Source organism: Panicum virgatum, chromosome 9K (assembly GCF_016808335.1).
Source record: "Panicum virgatum strain AP13 chromosome 9K, P.virgatum_v5, whole genome shotgun sequence".
In the NCBI taxonomy this organism is placed as follows: domain Eukaryota; kingdom Viridiplantae; phylum Streptophyta; class Magnoliopsida; order Poales; family Poaceae; genus Panicum; species Panicum virgatum.
The window spans coordinates 16232513-16246698 of NC_053144.1; the positions used below are offsets into that span (position 1 = coordinate 16232513).

The following is a 14186-nucleotide window of genomic DNA, read 5'->3' on the forward strand; positions in this document are numbered from 1 at the left end:
ACTGTTTGCACACACTTTTCCGTGCATTTTTTTTTTGAGCATCCACTTTTCCGTGCATTGTGTTTTGCTTTATAGCCTGTGTTTTCGATAATACCCAGAGATGTATACGGTACCAGTGGTCTACTTTCAGTTACTGTTTTGAAACTTTAAGGTGTCAATGTTACTTTTTTGGGAAAATTCGATTCATGCCACCACAACTCCGTGAAATTGGGTTTCACGTTGAAAATCATGCCACTCAATGGCATCGATTTCAACATGAAATCAAAAATCGTGAAATTGTAGTGGCATGGATCCAACTGACCCTACTTTTCCCCCCCCTCCAGTTGACATTTTGGCATGCCTGCTCTGCTCTTTGCCTCCTGCTCTGAAAGTTTGGTGAAAAGCTGGATCATCAGAAAGGAGGGAAAGGGGATGAACCTAGCTAGTTAGTAATAGCCAGTGTTGTGTCGGCTTGAGCAACCAATGCATAATAACACGGTTGTGAAGTTTATTCTTGCAAGCCGCGCCGAATTCTGCCAAATTATGATCTCCATGTTAAAATGTTATATGTTTGACGTAAAAAAAGAGCGCACCCAGTGCCGTAGGCTTTCCGCACTGTGCGAGGTCTGGGGAAGGGTTGTCTTTTAAGCCCCAAGCCTTACCCACACAAATGTACGGTAGGCTCTACCGCTGCACCAGGCCCGCCCTTCATATGTCTGACGTAACCTTTTGAAATAAATGTCTTGTGTAAAATGTGATGTGCTTTCTAGAGCTACTATGTGACTGCCTCTCGCAGAAATGCAGAATCATCAGACAGGCAGCCTGCGGTTACTCTTCTGATGAAGTGCCTTTTTTTTATGCGTGTGTGTGTGGCTAGAGTCGGTTTTCCATGCTCACACTTGTTAACATGTAAATCATGAGCTACACCAATAATCGTGGTGATCAACAGCACTGCTGAAAATTGGGTCTTCAAGTGCTCGTTTATCAGCAGTTGGTCAAACGGGATTATTACTTGACAAGGCATGCCCAAAGCCCCTGCCTACCAGGCTACTAACTACTACTACCCCTACCTGCCGCGTGACATCTTCACCTACGAGCGAGCGACACCACGGCCTTGCAAATCCAACGGCTGCTATGACCACTGCCGTGGCCCAACTGGGCTCTGGCCACATCTCACGCCATCTTGAGGCTGAGGCACTGCACGAGCCATGGCGACCGCGGCTGCGGCTGCTTCATCGCCGCCGCCGCCCCTTCTTGGAGACGGAACGCCGGCATCCCCCTCCGGTACGCCGGCGATCCGCTGGCGGTGTCGGTGGACGTCGACGTCAGGCTCCCGCCAGAGCAGTCCGACCCCAAGGGGGTGCCGGTGCCGGCACGCTCATCCCGGCGCTTCCTCCTGCAGGCGCCGCCGCTGCCGACGGCGAGCGTCAGCTCCAGCCCGTCCTCTTGCCTCGGCGACGGAGGCGTTGCCGTTGCGTTGTCCGCGCCGGCGGCGAGGATGTAGTCGTCAGCGGGGAGGTGCAGGCCTAGGTCCAGGGCGCGACGCGGCTGCCTGCCGCGCCTGGTCTGACGCCGCCGGCAGCTGATGAGCTCCGACGGCGGTCTCCTCAGGCTGCCGCTCATCATCAGCTGCTTCTGGACGTGGTACAGCCGGTGCAACTCGTGGACCTACAAGAGCAAAATAATCATGAGAATTAAGTTCATCGATCGTACTCGGAGTGGAAAATTGACTTGCGTCTTCTGCGATCGAGTGCCAGAGCGTGCACCTGCTGCCTGAAGGTCTGTTCGTGCCTGAGCATGGCCATCTTCATCAGCTCCATGTCGCAGTGATTCACAAGCTTCTCCACCTGCACCATCCTGTGTTCTTGACTGGCGCTTCCTCTCAATGAATACCAACAAGCTGACTGAATATCCTGCAGCCAGAATTAAAATGTGCAGGATGCAGAAATCAACAAAAGGGAAGCTTTTCAGTTGCTGGAAAGGGAGACTGACGATGTGTGTTCTCTAGGATTCAGGGTTGCTGAATTCGAGGAACAAACTATGAGGCAGTAATAACAAGCAAATCGACACATGCCAACAAGAAAGGGTGACCTCAAGGTCAAGGCTACTGCTTTGATACGGGCGTTTTAATAATCATGCAAGTAATGAGTAAACACTCCCTCATAGTATAATGACACGCAATTACAGAACACTGAAGCCACTGGATCCCACGGGGAACAACAGCAGAACCACCGATCTGGGAATCAAGCCGAGACAGACTACTGCCCTATTTATCAACCGAATCAAGAGATGCCTGTCCTTTACCTTAAAACTCTTCTCGTCTCCTCCTCTTCAGTAGATTCTTCTTCAGTCAGTAGGCTTCTCTTCAGTCAGTTGAAGCCGGCAGCATGCGACAAGTGAAGAAATAAAGAGGGAGAGAACAAGCATATGTCTCATCAGATGCTGCAGCCACTACTGGGGGAGCAAAGTGAGGAAGGGGAGGGGCGTTTTATAACCCAAACTCGGTGTCTTGGGCAGCGCCATCTCAGAAAGGTTGCGAAAAATGCAATGATGCCTCGAGAGAATATTTGGGCGCTGGCCCGGCCTTTTGGCATGCCGAACAAGAGCAGTGGTGGCATCCTTCGCAATGGCATGAGCTGCCCCTCCCGGAGCAGACAGCATTGGCAGGAGCCTAGGTTACCTTAGCCGCTGGCTGGCCCCCACTCGGTGTGGGGCCCACACGGGACAGTAGAACGAAGGCCAGTACCAGTACCAGTAGCAGTTTCTCTGTGGGGGCAACTGCGTTGCACTGACAGTGTTTATTGTGCTCGTACATGGGCACCCCCTCCGGCTCCAAAGTCCAAATTATGATCGCTATTTGCTTTTCTCACTTGCCTACTTCTTGGATACCATTTTCCATTGATTCATGAAGATATTTGAGGTCCAAACAACTAAACAATGTCATTGCATCATTGAAGAGTGCCATCGAATTCACCCATGAGTTTAAGAGTTTGCCTCATTGCCTGTGCAATTTTAAGAGAAATATATGGTGTGTGCGCGTGTATGTGACGAGAGGCCACGTTGACATGATCAGTTATATAAGTAGCTGGTATTCAAGCACCAAGAAGTTTGTGCGAGATGCATGGTTCGACAATGAACTCAAAATAGGCGACGATATATAAACTAACTGCCCATTGGGAAATTTGCCTTGACAATGCACTTCCTAGTGCTAATTCATCATTCATTTGGCTGCAGATCGACCACAGGCAGCGTTCAACACGCTGCTAGTAGCTACGATATGATTTATAACAGTCATAAGAGAGTTATTAGCAGAGCAGGCCAGCTGCTACAAGTTACTGTCCTGGATCCTTTTTTCCCCCTCATTAGCTGCGGCACTGGGGAACATTAACAATGATCACATGCCTTGACTGCAAGCCTCTTTGAATCATGCATGCATGTCGAGGGCGTGGCTGCTGCCTTGACCGTTGGACCATGCATGCATGCCATGCGCAGTGCAGGCCAGGCCCCTACCACCACCAATAGTCTCTGCATCGGCCGACCAAATCATGGTCAGATAAATATACTGTGCATATAGTTACAGTGCATCTCTTTGAGCAGAATTTTACTCTACCACATACAGGTAGATGGATACACTATATACTGCTCTGGTAAGTACTTGGCACTTGGCAGAAGCGAAAGCATGCATCGTTGACCATAGAAAAGCTTGAAACAAATACTATACTTGACTTATGAGATTGTTGTGGATGTTTATTAAAAAAATACTACTCATAAGTCAAGTAGATTGGTGTGGGTGACTGAGGAGACCGAGGGGCCGGGCAGCTGCATTCTGCAGAAACTGAGATAGAAATGCACTTTTCAGTAATCAGCAGTTGGTCACTGAAAACAAGCAAAGGCAGTGCATGCACGCGCATCGGGCGGCGTGTGGATCCATCGACCATCGATGAGATCGATCGATCCTCCCACCACATGGCATCGGTGACGACACGGAGAGCCACGCCAAGGTGCGTGCATGTTGTATGTTGGCACTCAGGGATGATGCATGCAGAGCAAGCGCGCGGCTCTCCTCTTTCTAGGGCCTGGAGCTACATCCATGGATGTGGCGTGCAGCCATCATCGACATCGATTCGATCCCTTTGAGAGCAAGCAAAGCATCTCCCTCTGTAACTCTGTTCCCTGCATATTTTAGGCATCATTGCTGTTGCTGCCCCGTGATCCCAACCCAAGCTGCGCAGCACTCCTGTGAAGCTCTTGTGATGATGATCCTTGCATTGCATTGCTTGGTGTATGAATTCTGACAGTAACGCGTGGAGGAAGTTTTTGAAAGGGGCCGTCGGACTCTGCTCTGGGTCTGAACGAGATGGAGCGGACAAGACGGGAGACAGCGGCGGCGCACGCGCTGCCGGCGGCGGCAGGCCGGGACCCACCGGACGGATCGGGCCGCCGCCAGGGTTTTTTTATCCGACCGACCGGACCGAACCGCCGGCGCCCGGTTCCGGCTAACCGGTCCGGTTTGACCGGTTACCGGTAAAAACCGGTCAAACTCAAATTTGAATTCAAAACCCGCAGTTATACCGGTTTCGAACGGCTAACCGGCCGGTTAGACCGGTTTACCGGTCCGGTTTGACCGGTTACCGGTCAGTTTGACTGGTAACCGGTCGGTTTGACTGGTAACCGGCTAAATTCAATTTTTTTTTTCTTTTTTTGTTTAAATTCAAATATCCACAAAATATACTAAATGAATGTTTATATAACATGTTTTAGGCTAAATGAACCCTCCAACCCTTTTTTGTACTACTTTTACATTGTATTTGTATACTTTTGTATGCACGTTTTTTTTGTTTAACTTCAAATGCTCGCAAAGTATACTAAATGAACGAATATTTGAAAAAATTTGACATCATTAAATTCATCACAACTTGAAGTATTTTTAAGATTTTTTGGGAATTTTTCCATTTTTTAGAATTCAAATTTAAAATTTGAATTTGGGCCCGGTTTGAACCGGCCGGAACCGGAACCGGTCCGGGCCGGTTAGACCGGTAACCGCGGTAACCGGTCCGGTTCCCAGCGGTTTTTTTAACCCTGGCCGCCGCAGGCGCGCGGGGCTAGCACCCGCCCCACCCCGGCGCTCCCTTTTTGATCGAAAAACAATGTGTTTTACATAGACAATGTCAGTGTTAAAAAAACTGAATTTACATAGAATTTACATCCTCCAAACACCAGTAACTTCAGAGATGTGCCTGGCCGGAGATTTTCGCGCACTGAAACTGGCTGTGCACTTCTATGTGTTTTTCCCCCTCGCCGAAGCCAATGTCGTCGAACGAGCCAAAAACAAAACCCATCCTTTCTTGGAGAAAGGAGAATCCCGACCTGGCCTCGAGCATCCACAAATGAATGTGTAGCCAAAACAAAACCCATCCTGCTGCTTCCCATACCTAAATCGAATGATTTGACGCCTCCTTAGCCTTTATTGCACAACCCAACCACAAAAGCTCAAGCAATAGTTACAACCACGATCGCGTATATATTAGGCTTGGCTTGCTGGTCTTTTGCTCTTTCTATGGTTTCTTCCGATACATATACAGTATCCTATAAGTGATTGAGACCTAGCCCCAGGCTCCCAGCCCCCAGCAAGCTGCCAACGACACACAAAAAGAGGACAATTCAAGCATTTTGTGGTTACCTACCAGAGCTGAACTTATTAATAGACGTAACCGCCATATTACACCATTTACAAAAAAAAATGCCTTATTCTGAACCGCTAACACAATTTTTGCCCTTTAAGCAAGTTTACCCTAAAAGTAAAGAGAAAAGAACATTTTCATTCATTATTTGTTGTACTTTTAACTACTCAAGACAAAATCAGTAGTTTGCATTTGATATTCCTACGCCATATTAGCTAAGGAGGAACATGCAAGATTTTTCTTCCATTCTGAACTATAGTTTTTACTCTCTGTTCTTGGTGAGAATAATAGATATACTAGCAATTCATGGTTCCCATCCAAATTAGTGAAATTGGAGATAAACCGAGATCCATCATGCTCTTGGCCGCCTTTTTAGGCTTGAGCCCCGCATACTTGAGCCATCTTTTTGCTCCGACTCCACCCTCGTATGGTGCCGCACCAAACGAACTCTTAGTTTACAAAGCTTGCAATATCTTAGATGTTCGACATATCCCCTACAAAAGGAGAGGTATAGTAAAATGTCCCAATGCAAACTGACTTGAGTTATCAACATTGTGTTTCATATAACGAAGAGAAACTAAAATATTTAAATGATCACACATGTCTACGAGTGTGATGGTTTGTGGTCGAATGGAGAATGTTAAGGCCGCCTGGTTTGACCATGAGAATATTTTGCTAAAACTTTCCATGGCAATGTGCAAGTATTTTGGTAGCATAAGACTTTCACAAACAAAAGTCTCTGGCATATTACATCTTCTAATGGACCGTTGGATTTTTTCTATACTACATATTACCATAAGTGGTAGTATTGTGCACCGTAAAAGAGCCCGTGATCCTCATTTGTTTCAACTATTGTAAAATTTCTCTATTAATATACATATTAAAATGTCTAAAACCATAATAGACCCAACACAAATTATATGCGCGAGTACAATCGCTCCCTTTTTCTTCTTCTTTTTTTTTTGCAAAATTCATGAGTGTATAGTTTTTTATTGAAATAAGCTCCCATTATGCTATGATACATACATTTATTTTAGTCTGGATACCTTAATCTTCCACTAGACAATATATATTGCATAAAATGTGATATTTCATTAAAAGGTAAAGATCGTGTGCCATCAAAATTTGTCCTCTTTCATAACTTTTCCTCTCCACCAGTGTCCCTGCACTGCAGCTCACATAATGCTGCTAATTTGTTTGTCTCGCGTATTGAGCTTCGAGATGGTAGTACACTGCACTGCTGATTGCGATAACTCTTCTTTGATTCTTGACAGAAGGTGAAGCTACCTTTCGACCATTAGTGCTATACTAGTCTATCAACCTGTGCTCCTGCACGGGTTAGTTAGAGATATTTATTAATTATCTATCTCACACTCTCTTTAACCAATTAAATATTCTAATATAGTATTATAAAGATACATATTTATCATTATGTAATTGTAATAAATGTGATAGGTTTAGTTACTAATAATTTTTTGCTCACTTTGCATCATACCTCCATATATGTTTGATATGTATTTAATTGAATACTTTGTTTGAGCTATGTGAACAACATAAAAATTGGTATTCATATCTCTTCTCTTATACATGAATATATGGTGACACACACATTATGGTTAGTATTTTTATATAAATAATAACATAAATAATATACTAATAATGATAAAAATAGTAATTTAGAATTTTGTATAGATGCACTTTAATATTTTTTATAATAATATATTTTTTATTCAGATTTGGGGTTTTAATTTTTTTATAATGATATCATTGGATAATATATACAAAAATTTAGGAGGTTATTAGATATTATATTATAATGGCATAAGTGGGTAATTTATATAAAGATTAGGGGTTATTTTTAGATTATTTTTATAATGGCAGAGGTGGGTAATTTAGATACATATGTAGGGGGTTACTTTAGTTTATTTTTATAATGACAAAGGTGAGTAATTTATTAAAAAAAAGATAACAGATCCAACGGCTATTATGATTAGAGTTGGCGAATTGATGGCTAGATTTTTCTGATTTTTGTGAGAATTTGTAGGATTTCTCTATTTTTTTAGACTGTCCACCTAGGATCTTAGGTGGCATCACCTGGAGACTTCAAAAGAAGCCTCTAATTAGTAATAGTAAGATATTAAACAACCCATCAGAGCTACTAGGCCCAGAAATATAATGCTACAACACAGAAATATCAGCACCATCGAAGTTGTTGGTAACATATATAGATGGTTTTGTGAGTTTGTGCTCAAGATCAACAAACAGCTGCTAGTTTTCAAACTTCTGCCTTCTGTATATTTCAAACTAAGAAGCCAAACAACACATTCTCTGTTAGGTGGTTGTATATCCAGACAGTGGCGGAGCCACCACTGGGGCGAGCTACGGCGGCCGCCCTAGGTCCTTAGGGCCGAGCTCCAGAGCAGATCCCCGTTCCGGCGGCGCTTGGAAGGTGCCGGTCTGCCGGACGCGAGGAAGAAGGTGGAGGACGGCAGGACTAGGACGCACCGTAGGAGAGAGGCGAGACGCGAGAGGCCTTCTAGGCCGAGTTTTGGGCCGGCCTGCGGTTCAGCCCAGCGCGTCCCACACTCCCACCCAAGTCTCCGCGTTGTGGACTCGTGGCGTGGCCGAGCTCGTCATCCACACCCCGCACCGCAGCCCGCCCCCGCTCCGAGTCGGCGCCCCTCCATTCGCCGCCGCCGCCCGCCGGTCTGCCGTCCCCGCCGGAGAGGATCCAGCGCCGCGGCTGAGCCCTCCTAGGCGCCTTCTGCTGGCCGCGCCGGTGCACCTGCAGCTGCAGTCCGCCCCCGCCTGGCTGCCTCCCGCCGACGCCCGGCGGATCCCGCGCGGGCGCGGCCGCACCTGCAGCTCGCGTCGGCGCCTCCTCCCGTCGTCCGCGCCGATGCGCCGTGCGCCTGCCTTTCCTCTACCTCACACTCGCCTCGTCACACCTTCCTCTTCGCGTGCGCGCCGAGCGCCGTGCGCCAGAAGGACAGAAGCGAGCTGAGGTCGCCATTGCCGACCTCCAAGCCTGCGCCGCCCCCTTTTCGATTCCACCTAACCTACTCTGTCAAACTTCGATTCCTTGCATCTACAGCTTCACCCCGAGGTCCTCTACGATCTCAGGCCACCGGTTGCCCAAGCCTCGGGCTGTACCAGCTGCGCGACGGCTCGCCGCCGTCGCCATGGTTGCCGTTGACGACCTCGTAGGTGAGCTCAGGTGATATCTGTCCTTCGAGCCCAACCAACTTGCAAAATGAGTTCGCCTTGAGGTGCTGATGATGATGCTCTCGGTGGTTCATGGTTTTCGTAGCAGGATCAACGGAAACGCGGAGGTCAGCGCCACCGGCCCAACGTCACGCATGAACGTGGCTTCCTCCGCGAGTTCCGGCCACCTTGGTGCTACAGTACCCAGCCCTAGGTCATTTCTGGGGCTGGCTCCGCCACTGTATCCAGATCATCAGAACATCGCCCCGGCCATCTCTCTTCTCGTTTCTTGATGACCATTTTTTTCCTGCTGCTTCTTCTCAGGGCACAACAAAGTCTATGCAGAAATTTAATTTGGGCCATGCGACTGTGAGGCATCAGGATTCCCATGTACTCTTGCTCCCACATTGTCGTTGCACTCAAGCAGTGGCATAGGGATCGTCGTGCATGCCATCTTTGTGAAATACAAGATGGAGGAAGAAAAGGCGACGGGATGAAGTGGCAGATGTGGCTCACCTAATCAACCTAGTGGCTGATTTTTTAGCTTGGTTTTTTTTGTTGTTTTTTCTCCTCACCTTGTTTTATTGTCTTTATCAAGGTGGGGTATTATATTAAATTGGACTTTTTAAAAAATCCATTCTCGTCCTCTCCGTTCCTCTTTAATCCCACCAAATGAGTGAGACCTAGTAAGTGGTTAATGGTGAACCGGAGGGGTAGGTCACTCAGTCTAGTCACAGCAGGAGCGGTAAAAGTGGGCGCTCACTAAGGAGGTTAGGGCCTCCGTTCTTAAGAAATTCTTCACAAACTCTAATTCAAAAATAAAAAATCAAGGAGAAAATGAAAAGGGGGAGAGATAGATACACCCACTCCACTAGCCATGCCTATTTATATAAGATTTTTGGCGAAAAACTAAAATACACCTACACTAATAACTACGACAACCACCCACACAGGGCAAAACGGTCCAACTTTTTTATAAGAGCAACGGACGGACACATCGCCTTCACGACTTTGCTTCATCTCGATGCAAACTTCGCAATTGTGCCACGCGCTCTCCACCTCGGCAATCCGGCCGCACCGGACGCGCCCCTGGTGATCCCAACCCGTGATGTGCAGTACTCTTTGTGAATTGTGATGATGATCTTTGCATTGCTTGGCGTATGAATCATCTAAAACGATAAGCTGAATTTACCTCCTTTTTCTCTCCCCTATCAGAGTCAAGAGTCTCAGAGATAAGCTGCATGCTCATCGAAACACCAATGTTCTGAGATATGCAATGCCTGGCGGCTGGAGACAGGCAAAGCTTGCGTTTTCGTTTTCAACCATGCACAATGTTCAGAAAATGGTGTACTCGTACCAGTATTCAGAACAACGCTGTTTGATCATCGTCGAGCAAGGCCACGCAAACGCAGCTGATATCAGAAAGAAAGAGAAGCTTTCCTACTGCTCTGCCCTGCAGCTACAGGAGTGCCCTTTTGCGCTGAAATGTATGTCAGGGCAGCGTGCCCGGCCGTCTCGCTCTCCTTCCGGAAGCACGGGCGGCGGCGCCAAGCAAGAAATTCCAGTGCTGACAGACTTTTTTCAGGCCAAAAGCACGTCGGCCGAAACGAGCAAAGCTTCTTCTCTTCTGTCTCCCAAGCATCCTCGGATTCGTGCAGACCCGTGCGTGCTGGCTAACAGTAAGCGCGCACGGCCATGACCGTGCCAAACGAAACCCATCCTGCTGCTTCCCATGCCTAAATCAAATGATTTGACACCTCCTTATTAGCATGACCGTGCCGTTACTGCTCAACTCAACTACAAAAGCTCAAGCAATAGTTATAATCACAAACGTGTTTGTATATAAGGCTTCAGTTGCTGATCTTTTATTTGCTCTTTCTGTAGTTTCTTCCTATACATATTTTATCCTATAAGTAATGGAGACCTAGCCCCAAGCCCCCAAGCTGCCAACGACACACAAAAAGAGGACAGTTCAAGAATTTTGCGAGGTCCCTATAGCTGAACTCTTTATTAATAGACGTAACCGCCGCATTCGCTAGTACTACACTGCAGCAGTGTAGTACTAGCTACCATCTCGAAGCTCAGTGTGAGACAAACAAATTAGCAGCACTAATGGTTTTGATTGCCATAACTCTTTTTTGATTCTTGACAGAAGGTCAAGCTACTACCCCTTCACCATTAGTCCTCTATATTAATTAATTAAACAACCCATCAGAGCTACCAGGTCCAGAAATATAATGCTACAACATAGAAATATCAACACCATCGAAGTTGTCGGTAACATATACAGATGATTTTGTGGGTTTGTGCTCAAGATCTGGTAGTTTTTAAACTTCTGTCGTCCTGTATGTTTCAAACTAAGAAGCCAACAACACATTCTCTGGTAGGTGTTTGTATATCCAGATCATCACAACATCGCACCTGTTGTCATCTCTTCTCTCGTTTCTTGATGATTATTTTTTCCTGCTGCTTCTTCTCAGGGCACAACAGATTCTATGCAGAAATTTAATCTGGACCTGTGACTGTGAGGCATCAGGATTCCCAAGTGCTCCCACATTGACGTTGCCCTTACCTTATGGGTCCTCTCAGCAGCGGCACAGGCATCGTCGTGCACGTCAACTGTGTGGAATACAATATGGAGGAAGAAAAGGCGACAGAGATGAAGTGCAAATGTGGCTTACCTAATCAAAGAAGAAATTCATCTTTATCAAGCGGCTACCAGGGTTGAGAAGGTGCCTGGGACCTTCAACCTAAGCTATGTTGTTGTTGTTGTTAGCTTAGTCGCTGCTGGAGTTCTGTTTTTGTAGTTTTTTCTCCTCACCTGTTTTTCTTATTCTTTTGTAGTCACCTTAAGCCTTAACGGCGTCAGTTGTGTGGGGTTTTGGAGTTGTAACGCATTCTATATTAGTATTCACAAGGAAAGATCAGTAGGTTTCCATGTAATACTTTACCGTTCTTCAAAAAGAATTGATATAAGCAGTGGTTGATTCTTGATTGCTCCCCACCCATTATTTGGTTTGATATCTTTCTGTTTCATTTAAATTGACTTGTCAGGCGGCATGTGTTGTGAACTTGCTAGTGATGATGTTGTTCTAAAGAAAGAACAAAGGCTAAGCGCATACCGCGATGTATAGACAACAACTTGTTTGTTCTCTAATTTGGTATCAGTTAGCCTAGATCTAGTCTACTTAGATCCATTTCATGGTTCGGTCAATTAAGCAAAGGGTGATGCCTAGATCTAGTTCTTCATATTTTAGTTAATTTCATTCAGTCAGTATGATTAGCACACTAGATCTATCAGTTTTTAGTTAGCCAGTAAGTTTTGAATGCCTAGATCTATAAGTTCATTAAGCTTTCTAGGTGTTCATCATGTTTTAGATTAGATTCGTTAAGCTAGGGTTAAGAGTAAGCTCAGAAAGGGGAAAGGATTGCACGAAACACCGAATCACTCACACACACACGCAAAAGCAGCAAACCCTAACCCTAACCCTAAGTTCAGAACCCTACCTACCTGAGAGCCAGCCATCAGTAGGCTGGCACGGGCCGCGCGCACGCAGATCCGGCCATCAGTTCAGCTGGCCTCGCGCGCGACCCGTCAGATCCGGTCGCCGTCCATCATGAGCATCAGGGGGCTATAGTGGAGACCCTCGACGGCCGCGCGCTCACCACGAGGGGAGCACGCGCGCCGGCAAGGGCCTCTACACAAGCCCCACCGCCTCGGAGTCGCCGTGTCACTATGGACACCGGTGAGCGAGCTCGAGCCCCGGCCGTGCTACGCACTCGGCTCTCCCTCCGTCTCACTCAGATAAGCAAAAAGGGAGGGGGTCAGTTGTAACACCCGAGTGTTAAACTTGGGATTTAATTAGCTAATTAGTGACTTAAGACGTTCCGTTACAAATCGAGTCGGAAATGGATCCAGGCTTAGTTTTCAAATTCTGGAGCCAGAGAAAACCGGAACTTCCGGATTGGGACCCGGAACTTCCGGAAATATCCGGATACTCCGGTATTTCCTCCGGAAACTCTGGATTTACCCGGATACTCCGGATATTCTTCCGGATAGTCCGGACCTGAAATGCTATATCACGAGTTTTGGGTCTGATGACTGTTTCGAAACATTATATACCGTTATTCACTCTCCTCAGTCTCCTCTCTCACTCTCTCCCGTGCTCTCTCTCACCCCAAACCCTAGAGACCAAAAACCCTCCCTCTACTCTTGATCCAAGGCCCAAGGGAGCTTCAATTGGGTGGTGGATCCTCTCTCCCGCGTACTCCTTCCCTAGGCGGCTTGGGTTCAAGCTCTTGGTGCAAGGAAGAGCTCACCCCAAGGTAAATAAGCTAGGGTTTGGCAAGTCCCTTGTTCTAGGGGGTTTAAATCGATTTCCTCCGGTCAATCGTCTTCTTATGAATCCCTCTACTAGGGTCTAGAAGGGTTTCGATTTTTGTAGGTTGGTTTTGCTAGAAATCAGAGTTTCAGTTTTGGGGGCGAAAACTGTGTGAAACCCGGAAACTCTGGGTATTAATTCGGATACTCCGGATATTCCGGATTGAAATCCGGATATTCCGGTTTTTGCAGGGTTATGAACGTCGGGTTGTTCGGTTAGCAGTATTTGTGATCGGTTAAGGTTTATTTCAAAGTTTCAAATTATATTGCATACATTCTCATATCATATGCATACGTATAGACGCCGCCACTGAAGGAATCGTGTACGAGGTGGTTGCGGAGCCACAGGAGCCGCAGGGGCAAGCCCCGCAGCAGGAGGATCATGGGGAGCAGGCCCAAGGCTCATCTCACCCTAGTGTTGAGCAGCAAACGCAAGGCAAGCCCCGGTGCATGTTCTATTATTTTAAATTATGATTCACTATGTATATGTTTTATCTATTACTTGTGCATTACGTATTAGGAATTGATTGGAACCCTAGCTGCATGATCCCTAGGTTTCCTTGAGTTTTTACTAGTATGTCTAGGTCGACAGCGGTGCCAGGCTAAATAAGTCCGGTAGAAGTAGGGTGACTTCATGTCACTCGCGAGACACAAGAAACTTTAGAAGCCGAGTAGTTGCTAGTTACTCGCGAGATACATTATTATCTTTATACTTCAGTATTTGAGAAATGGATTGAGATGGATAGGGAGATGTGAGACCGGGCGGGGATGATGATATTAGGTTTGGTAGCAGGACAGGGTTCCTGGGTGTCTTAGCCCCATCCGTGTCGGTTAAGGACCGGTCGTTGTGGCAGTGCTGATCGGGGATTGAATTGTACTAACCGCATGCCGGAAGTAGGAGGTAGTCGAAACCGGTAAGCCGAGTACTGCTTTGCTTCGAA

The 14186-nt window shown here is 46.7% G+C and overlaps 1 protein-coding gene across 1 annotated transcript; it reads right to left on the reverse strand.

Annotated features, from left to right (window-relative positions):
* Positions 1 to 901: 901 nt before the first annotated feature.
* LOC120650394 lies at positions 902 to 2615 on the reverse strand. The gene is made up of 3 exons (XM_039927509.1): positions 2284 to 2615; positions 1746 to 1892; positions 902 to 1647 (listed from the first exon to the last, which is right to left on the reverse strand). Exons 2-3 carry the CDS (start codon positions 1833 to 1835, stop codon positions 1153 to 1155), a joined length of 585 nt encoding a protein of 194 aa, XP_039783443.1. The 5' UTR covers positions 1836 to 1892; positions 2284 to 2615; the 3' UTR covers positions 902 to 1152.
* Positions 2616 to 14186: the final 11571 nt, after the last annotated feature.

Bases quoted from the DNA above. Each gene is read 5' to 3' on its own strand.
- LOC120650394 (XM_039927509.1), bottom strand. From the start codon at position 1,835: ATGGTGCAGGTGGAGAAGCTTGTGAATCACTGCGACATGGAGCTGATG. The intron at 1,648-1,745 runs GTGCACGCTCTG...TTGCTCTTGTAG, and splicing joins AACAGACCTTCAGGCAGCAG to GTCCACGAGTTGCACCGGCT.